The sequence below is a fragment of the Cololabis saira genome, chromosome 1 (genome assembly GCF_033807715.1).
Source record: "Cololabis saira isolate AMF1-May2022 chromosome 1, fColSai1.1, whole genome shotgun sequence".
Lineage (NCBI taxonomy): Eukaryota > Metazoa > Chordata > Actinopteri > Beloniformes > Belonidae > Cololabis > Cololabis saira.
Window position 1 is genome coordinate 5,247,351 of NC_084587.1, and position 20,126 is coordinate 5,267,476.

Below are 20,126 nucleotides of genomic sequence, written 5' to 3' on the forward strand. Positions count from 1 at the left end.
CCATCTGTTTTGTGGGGACGAGGATGATAAACACGAGAGTGGTGCTCAGCGGCGCTGGGATGAGGCCGGTGCAGAGGGCCCGGCGTGGGGGGGGATGTTGGGGGGGGGTGGGTGAGGGCGGACAGATGGGAGACGGGGGGGGGGGCGGCCTGGCAGCCGAGCGGCGCTCTGGGCCGCCGCACATCAGGAGGGGACATGACTCGACACGGCGGCTCGGCCCAGCTGGGTCAACGCGCCGCGGCGGCCATGTTGTTCTGGCTCACACATTATGCACACGCACACCAACTGGCACACGGACCCCCCCCCCCCCCCCCCCCCACTCCAGCTCTCTCCCTCTCTCATCTCATATCTGGACCCGCACTCACATATCTGGACCCGCTCACACCAGAAATGCCAGGGTTCTGGCGAGCCTGGCGGGCCGCGGCGGCGTTAGCGGCGGCGGCGCGGACTAATGGAAACGCCAAACTCGTTACTCTAACGCCGGGCGACAAGGGCACCTTGGGCTGCAGATGTTCCTGCTGATGACAGATGGAGCCTGGCGCTGCCAGGGGACGGCGGGCCGGGCCGGCGCCAGCTCCACGCCACCTGCACCAGGCCCCCCCCGCCCCTCCGCCGCCGCGCCTACCGCCTCCTCACGCTTGGCCTATCTCCCTCCAACACGGCTCCCCCCGACCCCCCCTGGTCCTCGCCGCCGTGACGACGGACTGTTTGTGGAGAGATATCTGTGACACTGGCAGCGAGGTGCTGGGCCGGTTCTGGCGGCGGCGGCGGCGGCGGCGTCTTAGCCCCCCCCGTCCCGTCCCCCCCACCAAAACGGCCGAGTGTAATTTCACCAGTCTGGAGCAGGAAGTGACTCCAGCTCCGCTAATGCGTGATGGACGGCGTGTAATGGCTCCATTTATCTTCATGCAGGCGGTGACAGGATCCTGGAGGCGGCGCCGGCCTGGCGCCCCGAGATACGCCGGCATCATTCGCTCCGAGCCGTCGCTCGCCAGATCAGCAGAGTGGTTTCCCGGCTGTAAATGTGATGCTTTTTACACGGTGCCGGTTTTGGACGCCAACGTGCATTTCTCAGTTATTCGTCACTGAGAATTCGTTATTTGTGGTTAATGGGACTCGTACCGGTCCAGGACTCGTACCGGTCCAGGACTCGTACCGACTCAGGACTCGTACCGCCCCAGGACTCGTACCGGTCCAGGACTCGTACCGGTCCAGGACTCGTACCGGTCCAGGACTCGTACCGATCCAGGACTCGTACCGGTCCAGGACTCGTACTGCCCCAGGACTCGTACTGCCCCAGGACTCGTACCGCCCCAGGACTCGTACCGCCCCAGGACTCGTACCGCCCCAGGACTCGTACCGCCCCAGGACTCGTACCGGTCCAGGACTCGTGCCGCCCCAGCACTCGTACCGATCCAGGGTCCGCCCGTTTCTCTCTCAGGCCAGCACGGAGGTGTTAATGCATGCTTTTATCTCATGTCGTTTAGATTATTGTAATGCCCTGCTCTCTGGTCTTCCTAAAAAGAGTATTAAGAACCTACAATTATTACAGAATTCAGCGGCTCGCGTGCTGACGAGGACCAGAGGGCGGGAGCACATTACACCTGTTTTAAAATCGCTGCATTGGCTCCCCGTCCGCTTCAGGATCGATTTTAAGGTTCTTTTACTGGTTTTTAAATGTCTTAACGGTCTTGGGCCATCTTATTTATCTGACCTGCTTTTACCGTATCAACCCTCACGGACCCTGAGGTCCTCTGGCACCGGCCTTTTAACCATTCCCCGAACCGCGACCAAAACCCACGGTGAGGCTGCATTCAGCCATTATGGCCCCTCTTTATGGAACAGCCTGCCAGAGAACCTCAGGGCCGCAGAGAACGTTGATATTTTTAAAAGGAGGCTCAAGACACACCTTTTTAGCTTGGCTTTTATCTGATCTCATTTACCTAGTCTTTTCAGCTATTTATTGTATTTACTTTTTTAGCTTTGTTATTATCTTTAAACCTTTAATCCATTTTAGTGACTTTGTATTTTATGTTATTTATTATTCATCTTAAGTTTTGTATAGATTTCTCTAAAATTTTACACTTCTTAGGCATTTTTTACTTTCTTTTAATCTTTTAGTTTTTAGCTCCAGTGTTTCCTCAGGGGGGTCGTCCACACTGGGAGGTGTGCCTGCTCCGCCCATGGGGGTGTCGTCATGGGGGTCCCTCAGGCCTGGGTAGCTGGGGGTGGGACTCCACCTTCTGTGTGGGGTCTGTCCTGGTCTGTCCGGGTTGGGGGGGCTCTGTGGCGATGCTCCTGGTGGTCATGGCCGGTGGAGCCTCTCGGTGGGAACGGCCACCCATAGGTAGTGTTTTCCTCACCTGGATCGTTAGTGCTAAGCCATGTCACCAGTCCACTTACTGTGTTTGTGTGTGTGTGGGCGTGTGAGTGTATGCACATGTGTATGAGTGTGAGTGAGGGTGTGTGTATGCGTGGGGGGTGGGGGGTGGGGTCGTATGGGATGTTTTAAATTGTACTTTTGATTGTTATTTTATTTTGTATGTAAAGCACCATGAGTTGCATTTACACTGCATGAGTTGGTGCTATATAAATAAATAAAGTTTGAAGTTTGAAGTTTGACTCGTACCGACTCAGGACTCGTACCGGTCCAGGACTCGTACCGGTCCAGGACTCGTACCGGTCCAGGACTCGTACCGGTCCAGGACTCGTACCGGTCCAGGACTCGTACCGCTCCAGGACTCGTACCGGTCCAGGACTCGTACCGCTCCAGGACTCGTACCGGTCCAGGACTCGTACCGCCCCAGGACTCGTACCGCCCCAGGACTCGTACCGGTCCAAGACTCGTACCGCCCCAGGACTCATACCGGTCCAGGACTCGTACCGGTCCAGGACTCGTACCGCCACCATGCATTTCTGTTATTCCTCACCCTGGTAAATGTTTTACGCTGCGTTTTTCTGCAGGAAACATCAAAGTCTGGTTCTCACAGAAACTGTGATTTCTGGAGCAGCGGCGGCGTCGGCTCGCCTGCCAGCAGCAGATCCCGGCTCACAGCCGCTCGGTCTGGGAGTCGGGGGGCTTGAAAGAACTCCAAAACGGGCCCAGATTCATATGTTCGCCGTTTCATAAATCATGATAAATCTCGCCGGGCCCGGTAGCCAAAGTTGTGTCTCCGACTTGGCCCCGAGTCGTCTTTCCCACTGCTGGAATCCGCGGGCCGAAGCATTTCGACATTGAGATCTGGTGGAAGTCCCGCATCCGCGAGGAAAAGCGATGTGCACGCTCGCAATCAAACTTTCATGGGAGCTTAGGAGCGGCGGGGGTTGAGAATCACTTTGAAGATCCGGCTCTGCATCTTCGGGGAGCCGTTTTCTCTGCAGCGACCCCCCCTCGCTCGGAACCATGTGTGGCATGTCACTTCAGCTCGCTCTGCGCTGACGAAGGGCCCCTAACAAAACAAAACAATTATCTCGTCCCTCGTTAGGCCCTGGCTCGCATCCCCTCTCCCTCCCCCCGTCCTTTTCCTTGCTCGCCGCCGCCTGCGTGGCGGTGAGTTAAGCTGAGGGTCTCTTAAGTGCTTCTGGAGTGGAGCGTTTAGTTGATTTTAGGCCTCATGTTTCTTTCAGAGGTCTCGGCAGCGACAGCGGCGCAGAGCGGCCGTGGCAACGCGACAAGAGCGGTGACGCCGCGCGCCAGGGGCGACTAGTGCGCCGCGGTGAAAACGGACGGGCAGGATCCACCGTGCCAGCTCTTAATTACTTTAATTGGAGTCATTAGCTGATTGAGCATGAGAGACATCACCTGCGTGGCCCGCAGGGCCACACCTGCCGCCGTGACAACGCTATTACCGCCGCCAACGGCGAGGACTCACGAGCAGCGACGCGCCGCGGCTGCAGCCGTGACGCATGATGAAGGTGTGGGAAAAAAAAACCAGGCGTCCTCATGCTCCTTCAGTACGGAAGAGGATTAGGGCCAGGCAGGAGAAAAATACTAAAAATATTTTAGAGGGGGAAGATTTAGGAGGAGAAAAAGTCAAAAACATCGAGAAAAAAGTCGAAATGACGAGAAAAAAGTTGAGAAAAAAGTCGAAATGTCGAGAAAACAGTTCAAATGTCGAGATTAATGCTGAAGTACAATTTTGAGAAAAAAGTCGAAATGATGAGGGAAAAGTCGAAATGTTGAGAAAAAAGTCAAAATGTCGAGAATAATCTTGAAGTACAATTTCGAGAAAAAAGTCGAAATGTTGAGAAAAAATTAAAAATCTCGTGAATAAAGTTGAAATGTTGAGAAAAAAAGGCAAAATTTCGACTTTATTCACGAAATTTCGACTTTATTCTTGAAATTGTATTTCAACATCAATCTCGACATTTCAATTATTTTCTCTAAATTGTATTTCAACATTAATATCGACAAAAAACAAAAAATATTTTAGAGGGGGAAGATTTAGGAGGAGAAAAAGTCAAAATATCGAGAAGAAAGTCGAAATGTTGAGAAAAAAGTAGAGAAAAAAGTCGAAATTTCGAGAAGACAGTTCAAATGTCGAGATTAATGCTGAAGTACAATTTTGAGAAAAAAGTCGAAATGTCGAGAATAATCTTGAAGTACAATTTTGAGAAAAAAGTCTCACAACATTTTGACTTTTTTCTCGAAGTGCATAATGAAAAAAAAATCCCAGTTACAACTAATATAGATACATGCAGCATGTTTTGTCTTCATTCTAAGGCTGATACAAGACTTTTCATTTTTTGCGGCTCCAGACATATTTGTTTTTTGTGTTTTTGGTCCAACATGGCTCTTTCAACATTTTGGGTTGCCGACCCGACCCCTGGCTTATGCCTTGGGCCGGCTCTGGACGGATCAGAACCGTAGCTGTCCAAACCTTTAACCTGCCAAGACTAAAGGAAGAAAACCCAGAAGGAAAACTTGTGGATCGTTTTCAGTATAATGGATCAATGTGCAAAACCTTATGCGAAATGTGGATTAATGAGAAAGAAGTGAATGAATCCTAATCTCATTTTAAAACTCATTTTTACTCACTAGCATTTAACTCGCCATGATTGTTGTATTTAATTTATGTGTTTTATGTTTTACATTGCCCTGCTTTCTTTTTCTTTCACTTGTCCAGCACTTTGGTCAGCTGTTGCTGTTTTTAAAGCGCTTTATAAATAAACTTGAACTTGAATTAAACCTATTTTGGGATTCGGTGGATAGTCCTCAGTTCAGTGGTCAGAGTTTATATGTTTTCATTTCCTCCCGTCCGCAGCGTTCTACCACGTCCCGGGATGGCTAAAGGAAAGAAACTAACGAAGGAAAACTTGTGGATCCTTTTCAAGAGAAATCTGAGCCGTCATTTAAACGTACAATTGATCAATATGCAAAACACTGACAACTTTATGAGAAATGTGGATTAATGAGAAATAAATTAATGAATTAAATGGCTGTTTTTAAAATCTCATCTTAAAACTCATATTTACTCACTAGCATTTAACGCCATGATTGTTGTATTTCATTTATGTGTTTTTGGTTGTCCTGTTTTGCTTGTCCAGCACTTTGGTCAACTGTTGTTGTTTTGAAAGTGCTTTATAAATAAACTTATTATTAACATTATTATTATAACCCTTATTTAACCAGGAAAAAAACACTTGTATGCAAGTTCATCTTAAGGTACGATATCAAATCATCCTCTTATAAATCTGTTTAACCCTTGTACTGTCTTCGGGTCAAAATGACATAATTCTCCTATCCTTCCTTCCTTCCTTCCTTCCTTCCTTCCTTCCTTCCTTCCTTCCTTCCTTCCTTCCTTCCTTCCTTCCTTCCTTCCTTCCTTCTTTCCTCCTGCTCTCTCCTTCCTTCTTCCCTTCCTCTTTTCTCCCTTCCTTCCTTTTTCCCTTCCTTCCTTCCTTCCTTCCTTCCTTCCTTCCTTCCTTCCTTCCTTCCTTCCTTCCTTCCTTCCTTCCTTCCTTCCTTCCTTCCTTCCTTCCTTCCTTCCTTCCTTCCTTCCTTCCTTCTTTCCTTCCTTCCTTCCTTCTTCTCTTCCTCCTTCCTTGATCCAAAGACAGCACAAGGGTTAAGGGAAATATTTGACTTGTTTTACTCTCTCTCTCTCTCTCTCTCTCTCTCTCTCTCTCTCTCTCTCTCTCTCTCTCTCTCTCTCTCTCTCTCTCTTTCTCTCTTCTGCTCCCTTCCTCTCCTTTTTGCATTTGGACTTTAACTGTTTTAAGTTAAACTGGGATGTCCACGTGATATTGCTGCACTGAATGAAGCGAACAGAATGAGTTAAATTGCGTTTGTCAGACATGCTATTTCTGCTCTCTAGGAATAAAAGGAAAAACAGGCTTTATTTCTGAAATAAAAACCCAATTTCAGCTTCAACTTCTTGACTAGTTACTGAGACTTAAAAGATAATGAATCACCAATTAGGAATCCAAGATTCACTTGAAATTGAACTTATACTTATACTTATAGTGTAAATAAGTATATTTATATAAATATATGGGCATGTGTGTACAAATATATAGAAATATTCAACTATGTGTATGTATGTATGCATGTATAAGTATGTGTGTGAGTATAATTACAGTATATAATAATAATAATAATAATAATAATAATAATAATAATAATAATAATAATACTGTTATTTAGCAGTGTGAGTACAGTGTGTGAATATTTATAAATAGGCTACAGGTTAAATGATCAGTGAATGGGGGGTAGGACTAAATAGGTTTACACTTCTTCCTACTCCTTTTTTGGCACATGTAAATCAAAATAGCAAGTTTTAAAGTGTTTCTTTTTTTTTACATGTACAAAAATAAAATAAATCAAATCAAATCAACTTGAATTAAACCTATTTTAGGATTCGGTGGGCACTCCTCAGTTCCGTGACTGTACAGTGGTCAGAGTTTAGATGTTTTCAGTTCCTACTGCCACGTCCCAGGATGGCAGCGTAGCTGGACTGTGATGGATCCACACCTGTCCTGGTTCTGCCCGGCAGGTGGGCTGGCAGGCGGGGCAGGACGGCGGCGGGCTGGCAGGCTTCACCCCACGGCCCTCCGTCCCCCACCGAGCCAACCCCGGCCACCTGGTCCGGACTAACGCCGTGTCACCCACACCCTCTCAGGACGGCGGTAAACCCGTCCTGAGGGGATTTAGGTGAGATCTGCAGTCCAGCCGAGGTTCAGGTGAGGGTTCTAGCTCGAACTGGGCCCCGTGTGGATGATGAAAGCCTGGAAGACCTCGTCCCGTTAGCGGAGAACCGTCTGAACAACTTTATTATTGATGCAAATGCAACAAAAACCCTGGCCTGAAGTAAGCCGGGAGACGTCGCCAGCATCAACGTGGCTCTCTGTTGCGTCTCTTTCGGGCAATAACCCGGACCGACACATGTAGAAAAACATCTCTCAAAGTGAAAATGTCTAAATGAGGAAAATAAACCTGCACTGATGATCATAAAGATTTTCCTCTTCCACAAAAGAAGCAATTTCTTCCAAGTCTGTGTGATTCCTAGAATAGACGCAGTCGTTTGCACAATCGTTTCAAAGTCCTTATACTGATAATAATTTATTTTTTTTAATAATATTTTTTATCCCCGATTTTTTCCCATTATAACCTGAGGAGTGAGCAGTCTATGTCTATGTGGCTATGTGTATGTATGTGTGTGTGTGTGTGTGTGTGTGTGTGTGTGTGTGTGTGTGTGTGTGTGTGTGTGTGTGTAATAATCCTAACAAAGCTCCACCTGAAGTGTATCTATAGTGGGGGAGGGAGGGGAGGCAACCCCGCCACCCGCGAGACCAGGGGCCGACAAGGAAGAGCCCGGAACCCAGGCCACCGGCAACCCCACAGAGGGGAGAAGTAGAAGGGAGGCAACCCACCGCCAGCCTCCCCCCCCAGCGGCGGCCGAGGGGCACGACGCGGGAAGGAGCAGCCAGGGATCCCGCGGCGGAGGACCGCAACCCAGGCAATCCCCGGCCACCCGGTCCGGGCCGGACACGTGGCCAGGACGCCCTCACCCTCCAGGCCATCGACCCCACCCGGCGAGGGGGCCAGCCTGCCCGGAGAGACAGAGCCGCCCTGGCCGCCGACGCGGGCAGGCGCACCCGCCCCCACGAAAGTGGCCCTCCAAGACCAGAGGGGCGCCCCACCGCGGAGGCAGCGGGGGGGACCGGAGACGGGCCCGGAGAGAGGGAACCCCCCAACAAGGCCACACCCGTGCAGGCCCGACAACGGAGGGCCCCAGACCTAGGCATCCCATTCATTCATCCATTCACCTATCCAATATCTATACTAATAATAATATAATATACTAAACACAATAATGATAATAGAAAATAATGATAATAATAATAATAATATAATAATAATATTAATAACCATCTTTGTATAGTATAATATTAATAAATTATTAAGTTTTGATGTCCTGCCAATGGAGGCCCAAATCCTCCATGGCAGGACCCTTCCATACCGCATTCTCACCGACACAGACACACAATCACGCACCGTTGCCCCCTCCCCGGGGGGGTCCAGCACCGCCAGAAGGCACCCCAGGCTGCACGGCGAGCCCCGCCAGGCCCGGGCATTGCGACCGACCTATCCCAGGCCGGTGAGGGAATGCGGGTGATGTGGGCCCCCCTCCCGACCCTGGTGTTGAGTGCATGTGATTACTGCCATAAAAACAGGGAGGGGGAGGACAGGGTATCAAGTTGACAATGATCCCCCCCCTCCCGAACTACGTGTCCTTGTCAAATGTATTTATTAAGTGTTGAATGTGCAGTGTCTACAGTGTTGTTAAAACCGTGAGGCGGGGAGTGCCGGGCCACGCGGGAAAATGCCTCCCACGCCTCAGACCCCCCGCCCCTTCGCCTATGTGCGTATGAATCGTGTAGGGGGGGAAGGAGGGGGAGCAGAGGCCGAAGCCAGGAGGCAGGACCAGCAAAGCCGGCCCTGGTAAGACACCCACGCTCCCCCACCGGCCATCCAGTTGACGGGGACCGTCATAATTTGATGCTGATGTGCCAGAAGATTAAAGGAGCATGAGGCTCCTTTTAAGAAATTAGACTCTCTAGCGCCACCCTTCACCACGACGGCCGTCGGGGGTACTGCAGCCAACAGTGAAGCCGGCACGGGAGAACGGGGAGAACGTGCATGCAGCGTCATGTGACGTCACATCCGCAGGACAGCGCGGGAAATTCCGGTCTGGAATTGCAGCACATTTTGCAGCACACAGCCTGTTCAAGGCAACGGAGAGATACACTAGAGGGCTCATTCTTTTTGGTTTGGAACGCTTCATCTGACATTATTACTAGAAAACTTAAAACGTATACGGATTTTTTTCATAAATCCTGCCTCAATCCTGCCTCAAGCTCCTTTAAGTATTTCCTTTTTTGTGAAACCGATACCAAAATATAACTTCACAAGAGGCTCAATATTCCTCATTTTAACACAGGGAGAAGATGCTCTTCCTGTTAGAGTTTTCATAATATTACGACTTTATTCTCATAATATTGTGACTTTATTCTCATAATATTACGACTTTATTCTGGTAATATTACGACTTTATTCTCATAATATTACGACTTTATTCTCGTAATATTACGAATTTATTCTCGCAACATTATGACTTTATTCTCATAATATTACAACTTTATTCTCGTAATATTACAACTTTATTCTCGCAACATTATGACTTTATTCTCATAATATTACGACTTTATTCTGGTAATATTACGACTTTATTCTCGTAATATTACGACTTTATTCTCGTAATATTACGACTTTATTCTCGCAACATTATGACTTCATTCTCGTAACATTATGACTTTATTCTCAATATATTATGACTTTATTCTGGTAATATTACGACTTTATTCTTGCAACATTATGACTTTATTCTTTTAATTTCCAATTTTTTTTTTGTCTTAGTTTGGCCCTAATACTCCGTCGTAATGTACAACCTCATCTGTTGCCAAAGAAAAGTGCCTGACCAAGATTGAGGTCATTTGTCAACAACCGATGGTGGGATGGATCACCAGAATATCTGACCTCTGACCTCCGAAGACACTCGTCTTGACACGCGTCATCACGCGACTACAAAGTGTCTAAATGGAGGGAAATAAGCCTGCGCCGGGCCTCGGTGCACCTTGACTGGACCGGTCCCGTCTCCAGCTCCGTCTCCAGCTCCGTCTCCAGCTCCGAGCCGACAGTTAAAAGGCCTGCACACACACACGGTGAGAGAGCAGGCGGCTCATTGTGCGCTTTAAAGCGCTAACTAGGCCACTTAGCGCCCCGTGACGCTGATCTGATCCCCGAGGCGCTGAACTTGGCAGCGGGCCCTGCTTCTTTTTACTCCTTCCCTTCCTCTCGCCATGGGAACCAGGCCATCCTTAACGGCGCAGGATCCCACAAAGCCAAGGGGCCCAACATCTGTCCCGCTAAGTGGCTCCCGCTCTCTCGCGCACCTCGTTTGCTCGGTCAACAACCGACCCCATCGTCTCATCTTCTTCATTCTTTCTTTCCCAGAGAATAATTGATAACGAATGGGGGGACGAGTAAGGAGGGATCAAATCTTCCTCACGCTCTTATTTCACATGACAAGTGTAGCTGCGCCGCGATTAACCCTCGTACTGTCTTTGGGTCAAAATGACCTAATTCTCCTGTCCTTCTTTCCTCCTGCTCTCTCCTTCCTTCTTCCCTTCCTCTTTCCTTCCTTCCTTCCTTCCTTCCTTCCTTCCTTCCTTCCTTCCTTCCTTCCTTCCTTCCTTCCTTCCTTTCCTTCCTTCCGTCCTTCCTCCCTTCCTTCGTTTCTCCCTTACTTCCTTCTTCCCTTCCTCTTTTCTCTCTTCATTCCTTCCTTCCTTCCTTCATTCCTTCCTACCTTCCTTTCTTCCTTCTTTTTTCCCTTCCTTCCTTCCTCCCTTCCTTCTTTTCTCCCTTAATATTCTCCCTTCCTTCCTTCCTTCCTTCCTTCCTTCCTTCCTTCCTTCCTTCCTTCCTTCCTTCCTTCCTTCCTTCCTTCCTTCCTTCCTTCCTTCCTTCCTTCCTTTTTCCCTTCCTTCCTTCCTTCCTTCCTTCCTTCCTTCCATCCTTCCTTCCTTCCTTCTTCCCTTCCTTCCTCCCTTCCTTCCTTCCATCCTTCCTTCCTTCCTTCTTCCCTTCCTTCCTTCCTTCCTTCCTTCCTTCGTTTCTCCCTTACTTCCTTCTTCCCTTCCTCTTTTCTCCCTTCCTTCCATCCTTCCTTCCTTCCTTCTTCCCTTCCTTCCTCCCTTCCTTCGAACCTTCCTTCCTTCCTTCCTTCCTTCTTCCCTTCCTTCCTTCCGTCCTTCCTCCCTTCCTTCGTTTCTCCCTTACTTCCTTCTTCCCTTCTTCTTTTCTCTCTTCATTCCTTCCTTCCTTCCTTCCTTCATTCCTTCCTACCTTCCTTTCTTCCTTCTTTTCTCCCTTCCTTCCTTCCTCCCTTCCTTCTTTTCTCCCTTAATATTCTCCCTTCCTTCCTTCCTTCCTTCCTTCCTCCCTTCTTCTCTTCCTCCTTCCTTGACCCAAAGACAGCACTAAGGATTAAACTTACTTACTCCTCTTAAGAGTCTTAACAGCCGTCGTCTCTCCGTGAAGGATAAGGGGGAAAGAAAGACTCTGATTGCAGCTTTAAGAGCCTCCCAACTTCTTTTTATAAAAATACAAGCGCCTGATTAAACCCCCCCCAACCCCGGCCCGATTCTTCACAGCTAAGACCTGCGCAAATATTTGTCCCATCAATCTGGGGAAATATAGCCATCAAGCCGAGCTGTTAATCACATGCTAATGGGCTCCGAGGGGCCTCGCCGCGCCTCCCCCTATAGCGCGACGCGCGTGAATACAAATGGCCGTCTGATCGGCCGTCTTGACAGCGTGCCAAGGAAACGTAAAGAGCCCCCTTCTTCTTTATGCTCCTCTAGGAATGTATGTCGGGGATGTGTGGGATGATTTCACTTTACCAGGCCCAGGTGCCAGGATATAAATGAATAATGGGGGTTTATGGGCCCTGACTGAAGAAGAAAAAGATAAAAAACGTAATCACACAGGGCTGCTAGCTCGAGTGCATCTGCGGCGGAGGACGCTCGAATTCCCACCACCACTCTGAAAGGACGGCGGCCAGGAGAATAGGTGACTTACATATACATAATTCAGGAGTCCATGCTGGAACAATTACGCTAAGTACCCGCGCTCAATAACTTGTTTTCTCTTCACTTTAGTGCTTTCAGATGTAAGTGCTACGTGCTAAAAGTCAGAGGAACATGGCTTTTTAATAAAATATGGGCCCTGACACTTGAGCGCTTGAATACGGGATTGTGTAGGGGGGGATGAAACAAAATGCTCTTTGTTTTTTTACTTGAGAAAAACGAGAAAACTGAATTGCACTTGTAGGTAGAAGGACGTTTTCACACGGAAGCGACGTGAAGAGCCTTCGTGGCGACGGAGACGCAGAAAAGGTGAGACCCGACTCTCAGAAAGGTCATGTGACTCATGCCGGTCAGTGCTGGGATTGTTCTGTAAATTATTTCATCTGTGTTTCATATTCTACTGAAAAAAATGTGTTTTTTAACCCTTGTGCTGTGTTTGGGTCAAAATGACCAAATTCTTCTATCCTTCTTTCCTCCTGGCATACTCTCTCCTTCCTTCCTCCTTTCCTCTTTTCCTCCTTTTTTACCCTCCTTTACTCCTTTTTCTTTCTACCTCCCTTTCGTCATTCGTTCCTTTATTACCTTCTTTGCTTTTCCTTCCCTCTTTCCTTATTTATCCATTCCTTCCTTCTTCCCTCCCTTCTTTCTTTCCTTTTCTCCATTCCTTCCTCCCTCCCTTCTTTCCTTTTCTCCCTTCTTTCCTTTCTTTCTCCCTCCCTTCCATCTTTTCTCCCTTCCTTACTCCCTTTCCTACTTCCTTCCTTCTTTTCTCCTTTCTTCCTTACTTCCTTCTTTCCTCCCTTCCATCTTTTCTCCCTTCCTTACTCCCTTTCCTACTTCCTTCCTTCTTTTCTCCTTTCTTCCTTACTTCCTTACTTCCTCCCTTCCATCTTTTCTCCCTTCCTTACTCCCTTTCCTACTTCCTTCCTTCCTTCTTTTCTCCTTTCTTCCTTACTTCCTTCTTTCCTCCCTTCCATCTTTTCTCCCTTCCCTACTTCCTTCCTTCTTTTCTCCTTTCTTCCTTATTTCCTCCCTTCCATCTTTTCTCCCTTCCCTACTTCCTTCCTTCTTTTCTCCTTTCTTCCTTATTTCCTCCCTTCCTTCTTTCCTCCCTTCCTTACTCCCTTTCTTACTTCCTTCCTTCTTTTCTCCTTTCTTCCTTACTTCCTTACTATTATTATAAAACGCGTTACTATTGTATGAAAAGTGCATTATAAATAAAGTTTGATGTGATTTCACAAGCACAAATCAATCCATAAAACAGCAGAATAATAAATCAATAAAATAAAAACAACAATAATAATCACTAAATAATAAATGTACCATCGTAAACAAAGTAGACAAGAATTAATAACTTAGCCATTAGCCATTAACTATTCAAGATCTTAAGGTTTAGCTAATGATTAAAAGCTAATGATTAAAAGAAAACATGTTAATAGCATGGCTAGCTAGATATGCTATTTGTATGCCAGCTAACGCTATTAACTGACAAGCTAAGAGGCTAGTTATGGTGTTAGCTACCGCATAACAGCAATGAGTTAGCACGGTGGTAGCTAATCTAGCATGGTAGCTCGCTAGCTGCGTTATTGTAAGTCATAACCTGGTTTAGCGTGCTAACTAACTTGGTTTAGCGTTCTAACTGAGGAGATCCAGTTATCGACTGTTTCACCATCAAATGTTGATTATTTTCAGCTAAACACACGTCCTGCGCGGCTTTGCTGCTTCTGTTGTTCCATTAAAGTAAAAGTTCATGTTGTTCTCATCAATAAATCACAATTAAAAGTGTGTCAGATTTGTTTAGCGTGACTGCTCCGCACGCAGGCTCCAGTCTGAGGACAAACATGCAGAATCGCTTTCACGGATGTTTTATTTCATGTTTCTCACAGCGTCGGCAGGGACATTCATGCTTAAAGCATTACAACACAACAACAACAATAACAACACACATTTAACTTCATGATTTACACGAAGACGTCATTCACATTAGAACGGTGAAGTAAAAGAATCTCTTTCACTGGTTTTTACGTTTATGAGGGGGAAAAGTGCGAGGAGGAAACTGATGAGATTAACAACATTACAGATCACAGAGGTAAAGTTAACCCTTCAAGCCTCATACAAGATATACATATATATATATATATATATATATATATATATATATATATATATATATATATATATATATATATATATATATATATATATATAGCTCTATATGAGATATATATGGATATATAAGATATACATAAGAGCTAAAGTTTACCCTTTAAGTCCTATATAAAATTATATATATATATATATATTTATATACACACACACACACAGGACTGTCTTAGAAAATTAGAATATTGTGATTTTCTGTAATGCAATTACAAAAACTAAAAAGTCATACATTCTGGATTCATTACAAATCAACTGAAATATTGCAAGCCTTTTATTATTTTAATATTGCTGATCATGGCTTACAGCTTAAGAAAACTCAAATATCCTATCTCAAAAAATTTGAATATTCTGGGAATCTTAATCTTAAACTGTAAGCCATAATCAGCAATATTAATATATATATATATATATATATATATATATATATATATATATATATATATATATATATATATATATATATATATATATATATATATATATATATATAAAGTTCTTTATTTTCTGTAATGCAATTAAAAAAAACAAAAAAATATCTTATATAAGATATGGAGGAACATATGGATGACTGGCTTAAGGAATTAATGTAAAATCTCATTTGTTACCAAAGAAAAGTGCCTGACCAAGATAGAGGTCATTTGTCACCAAGCGATGGTGGGATGGACCACCAGAATCTCTGACCTCTGACCTCTGAAGGATCCAGTTCTACACCAAGGTGAGCCTTCAGCGGCGTCGCCACGGCGACTACAGGTGTGTGTGAGGTGCAGCCTCCACCTCCCTTCAGCGGCGTAACCACGGCGACTACAGGTGTGTGTGAGGTGCAGCCTCCGCCTCCCTCTCGTCCCGACCGGTCTCACACTTGCACTCGTCCACCAGCATGACCCGTCTCTCCCGCACGGCGGCGCCCGGACCGCAGCGCAGCGCCACGGCGACGGTGCGGGCCCTGACGGGGGTGCAGCGGGAGCAGGGGCTGTGGCGGCGCCGGGCCGCCGGTCCGGGGCTCAGCTCGCCGGACTCCCCCCCCGGAGGGACGAACAGCGACGAGCACTGGCCGAAGCACAGCTTGTTCTGCAGAGTCACCGTCTGGCACCCGGCGGCCGTCACACGCTGCGAGGAGATCAGTACAGTCAGTCTACACTTTCAAACGTTTGTTTTATTTAGGATCCCCATTAGCATTAGCTATTCTTACTGGGGTCCAACATACACACAACACACAAATTAACACTTAATACATAACAGACATACATTATACATGACAAACAAAACAATAATAGAGGGTATGCATTGATGTCACTTCCCCACTGGACCAGCCCCCTTACTAGCACTGAGTGGCAAAAATGGCTGAAACTAGTGGGGGAAACTATGGAAAACACGGGATAAAAGACAATTATCGGCTTAAACTAAAGGCAGTTGGACTTGACAGTGACCCGTACAGTTACCCCAAGAACCAGTGGTCCATGGACATTAATATTTGGTACAGTTACCCCAAGAACCAGTGGTCCATGGACATTAATATTTGGTACAGTTACCAAGAACCAGTGGTCCATGGACATTAATATTTAGTACAGTTACCAAGAACCAGTGGTCCATGGACATTAATATTTGGTACAGTTACCAAGAACCAGTGGTCCATGGACATTAATATTTGGTACAGTTACCAAGAACCAGTGGTCCATGGACATTAATATTTGGTACAGTTAACAAGAACCAGTGGTCCATGGACATTAATATTTGGCCACCAATCCAGTTTCCTGATATTTATATGTACTTAATTTCTACGCCGGGGAAATACATGAAGCAAAGCTTGAAGGCTTACAAAAGTCTTGATGCTTGGTCCGACTTCAAGGCAGGATTTGTTGGTGAAATTAAAGTGATGAGGACACTGAACTTTATGATTTGACAGTTTAACGTTAGCTACCCAAAAATCCAACATTACCTGATACAAAATGGGAACCGCAAATCCACGTTTCGGTGCCTGGAATCCAGTTGTTTCTGTGAATTGCAGCGATCCATTTGTCTCTCTTAAAATCTACGATTTTACATATTGTACATTTTTATCAAAATCATTTATAAGGTTGTTATGGCCCAATAGTGTTACCTATGAAATATGATTAGCAAAAAGAACCAAAAGAAAATATTTCTTCTAGCTGCTGTAATCCTGCAAAGAAGTCAACAAATAGGCACCATTCGGCCCGAACGGCGCCTATTGGTCAATCTGCTTGAATGTCAGTGATTGGACAGTCCTCACCTACTCCCCGCCTCCCAAAGTACGGCAACACCAAGGACATATTCCTGCTGGCTCCCGGACCAGAGGGGGGGTGTCGGAGGCGGGAGCTTCATGTGAGGCCGAGCACAGGGGGGAGGGAGTTTGTGTGGGGAGTAGGTGTCTTTTTTTTTAAAACTCAAGATCGTAGACCCTAGCCTTAAGCGTATTTTTCGGCAGTCTGTAAAACGATAACTCTGATTTCTTGCTAAATCTATGAGTACAGTCGATCGCACAACAGCTCTTTACCATTTTAGATGTTTTCAAGTTGCTCAAACTGAAAGTTTATGCTGCCACTCAGTCTTTCTGACACTCAGTCTTTCTGACACTCAGTCTTTCTGACACTCAGTCTTCCTGCCACTCAGTCTTTCTGACACTCAGGCCCCGTTTACACATAGCCGGGTATTTACAAAAACGGATATTTCCCCCTCTACGTTTTGAAAAATTCCATTGTTTACACGAGATCGTTTTCAAAATCTCTTCGTTTACACGAATCCGCATAAAAACGCTGTTAACGTCATGCCAGCCAATCAGAATCCTGGAAAAAACATCAACAAATGACACGTGTAACTTCCAGTTAAGGCTGATTTATGGTTCCGCGTTACACCAACGCAGAGCCTACGGCGTAGGGTACGCGGCGATGCACACCGTACGGCGCCGCGTACCCTACGCCGTAGGCTCTGCATTGATTTAACGCGGGACCATATTTCAGGCTTTACTTCCAAGACGGAACGAGAGTCTTTGGTTTGGAGTGACAGAGAAGTGGAGTTACTTTTAAGTGTGACTTTAGAATATAAAACAGGTAAAATACAAGAAAATATTGACGGTTGCCAAACAAATTGTAACCACAGGTCGCACACATGACGCTGGTGACGTTTCTGTTGCATAATGTGACGTTCTGAAGCCTAAATGTCCGTTTCTCTCTGTTTAGACGCAAACGTGAAAATGGAGTTTTTGAAAATCTCCACTTTGGCCGGAGTTTTCAGAAATTATGGTTTTTGGTGACTTTGAGCTCCGTTTTCACGTAAACGAACGGTCAAAACGCATGAAAACGCCTCCTTTTTTGCTCCGTGTAAACGGGGCCACAGTGGGCGAAACCTGCTGTGAAGTCGCATCTGTGACGTCATGTGCATTCCCTCTATCGATTCTTGACATTTGAATGGATCCCCAGCCCTACTACAGACCTACTTTCTCAGAAAACAAATGTGTTGGGATGGTTTCTTTACCTGAGGGAAGGACACGGCGGTGCAGGTCTGCCGGGCGTCCTTCAGGTCCAGCGGCAGCGGCGTCCGGCCGCCCTGGTGGGCGACTCTCTGCCACATGTGCAGCCCCTGCTGCTTCCTGTTCAGCTCCGTCTCCAGGGGCCTGTCCGGGCCCAGGTTCTGCAGGGGGCCCAGGTTCTGCAGGGGGACCAGGTTCTGCAGGGGGCCCAGGTTCTGCAGCGGGCCCGCAAGGGTCCGGGGCACCTGGACCGGACCTGGACGCCCCCGGGACAGGAAGGCCGGGAAGGGCAGCCTGGATCCGGGGCCCCTCCTGGGGGCCAGACCCGCTCTGATGGGGGCCAGACCCGGTCTGATGGGGGCCAGAGCCGGTCTGATGGGGGCCAGACCCGGTCTGATGGGGGCCAGACCCGGTCTGATGGGGGCCAGACCCGGTCTGATGGGGCCCAGACCCGGTCCGATGGGGGCCAGACCCCCTCTGAAGAGCCCGGCCCGGGCCAGGACCCGGGGGTCCAGCTGCACGACCCGGACCCCTCCCCGGTCCGGGTCCTCGGGCCCGGCGCCGGACGACTCGGGCCCCTCTCTCATGAGAGAACGGTGGGGGAAAACTGCTGCTGCAGCCGCTAAACTGGACAAGAACAGGAAGCCGACCAAGACAGCCATCGTTTGACAGAAAAGAATAACTGAGGAACAATCAGATTGTTTCTAAATCCGTTGAAGACTTCATGCAGAGCTAAAAGAGAAGAACTGGAGGTCGAGGGGCCGAGGCTGCAGGGCCTCGCTGTCAGTGCAGAGCCTGCTCTGCAGAGCCTTTTATACGAGAGCCGGCTCTCACCTGCGCTTTAACATGAAGGTGTCGCAATTCCCACACCAGAGCCGGCTCACACTTTTCTTTTTTCTCTCTTTACTCTTACTTATCTAAAAAAAACTAATCTGATACAAGCAGTTCAGGATTTTTCCTTTCACGGATAAGAAGCAAAACCTTTGCCCAGGTTTTCTTTGTCGTGAAATTTGAATATTTAGGCCTTAAGCTCTTGCTTTGGCCAATACAGGACTGTCTCAGAAAATTAGAATATTGTGATAAAGTTCTTTATTTTCTGTAATGCAATTAAAAAAACAAAAATATCATACATTCTGGATTCATTACAAATCAACTGAAATATTGCAAGCCTTTTATTATTTTAATATAGCTGATTATGGTTTACAGTTTAAGATTAAGATTCCCAGAATATTCTAATATTTTGAGATAGGATATTTGAGTTTTCTTAAACTGTAAGCCATGATCAGCAATATTAAAATAATAAAAGGCTTGCAATATTTCAGTTGATTTGTAATGAATCCAGAATGTATGACATTTTTGTTTTTTTAATTGCATTACAGAAAATTAAGAACTTTATCACAATATTAAAATTTTCTGAGACAGTCCTGTATATGTTTCTATTTACTCTCTAGTGGCGTTATAAAACAGAAATGTTTAAGTATGACCTGAGAGCACATTTAACCACACAACTTCAGCTCCAATTTTTAATGAAAATACGACACTTTTTATTTGCTCCAGTTGTGAATAAATATTCAACGTCACCTTAAACTGTTGCTGTCCTCGTGTAAAGTGGCAGCTAGAAACTCTTCTTTCTTTACAAATAAATATACAGCTACTTAAAGTGATTGGTGACGTATCCTGCATAAACTGATGGAACGTTGTGTTTCTGTGAGAGGAATCAGTTTATGGAACAATCTGAACAAAGAAAACAAAGAATCCAAATCAAACATTACATTCAAAAGAACAATTAAAGCCAGTATGTTAAGGAAATATAATGAAATATGTCAGTTACGTTTGATTGACAGACCCATCGTCATGAAAGGTATAAACATTGTTTGTTGTTGAATGGTATTAACTGAATTATAACTTGGGAAGTAAAAAGGAATGTTTGTGTCTGTGTCGGCCGGCGGCTATTTTATTTTATTTTATTTTTTTATTTACTTTGTTTTTGTTTTTTAATGTTTTAATTTACGTTCTTTGTAAATTAATTTCTTGGGAAAAAGGGGCAGATTAAATAAGATTCTTCTTCTTTCTGCTCCCTTTCATTCACAATTGAGGTCATCAGGTAAGGATGAAGGTAACATGTAGGCTGCACCTTTATTTTTAATTTTCTTTATTTCTTGAGGAATTTTTGTTTTACTGGCAGTCTTTTCTCTTACTTCTTGCTTTTATTTCATTACTTTAATTCATCTTTTTGAGGGTAGGCAAATAATAAGCTTTGCTTCAGCCTACACCTTTTTCGGTCTAGATGTTATTTGTATATTGGAAAAAATGTTTGTAATGTTTT

The 20,126-nt window shown here is 46.1% G+C and overlaps 1 protein-coding gene across 1 annotated transcript; it reads right to left on the reverse strand.

Moving 5' to 3' along the window:
* Window positions 1-15,117: 15,117 nt before the first annotated feature.
* Window positions 15,118-18,462, reverse strand: dand5 (DAN domain family, member 5). The gene is made up of 4 exons (XM_061728804.1): window positions 18,273-18,462; window positions 18,052-18,128; window positions 17,806-17,997; window positions 15,118-15,423 (listed from the first exon to the last, which is right to left on the reverse strand). The coding sequence occupies exons 1-4, from the start codon at window positions 18,460-18,462 to the stop codon at window positions 15,118-15,120; spliced, it is 765 nt and encodes a 254-aa protein (XP_061584788.1).
* Between the last annotated feature and the right edge of the window lie 1,664 nt (window positions 18,463-20,126).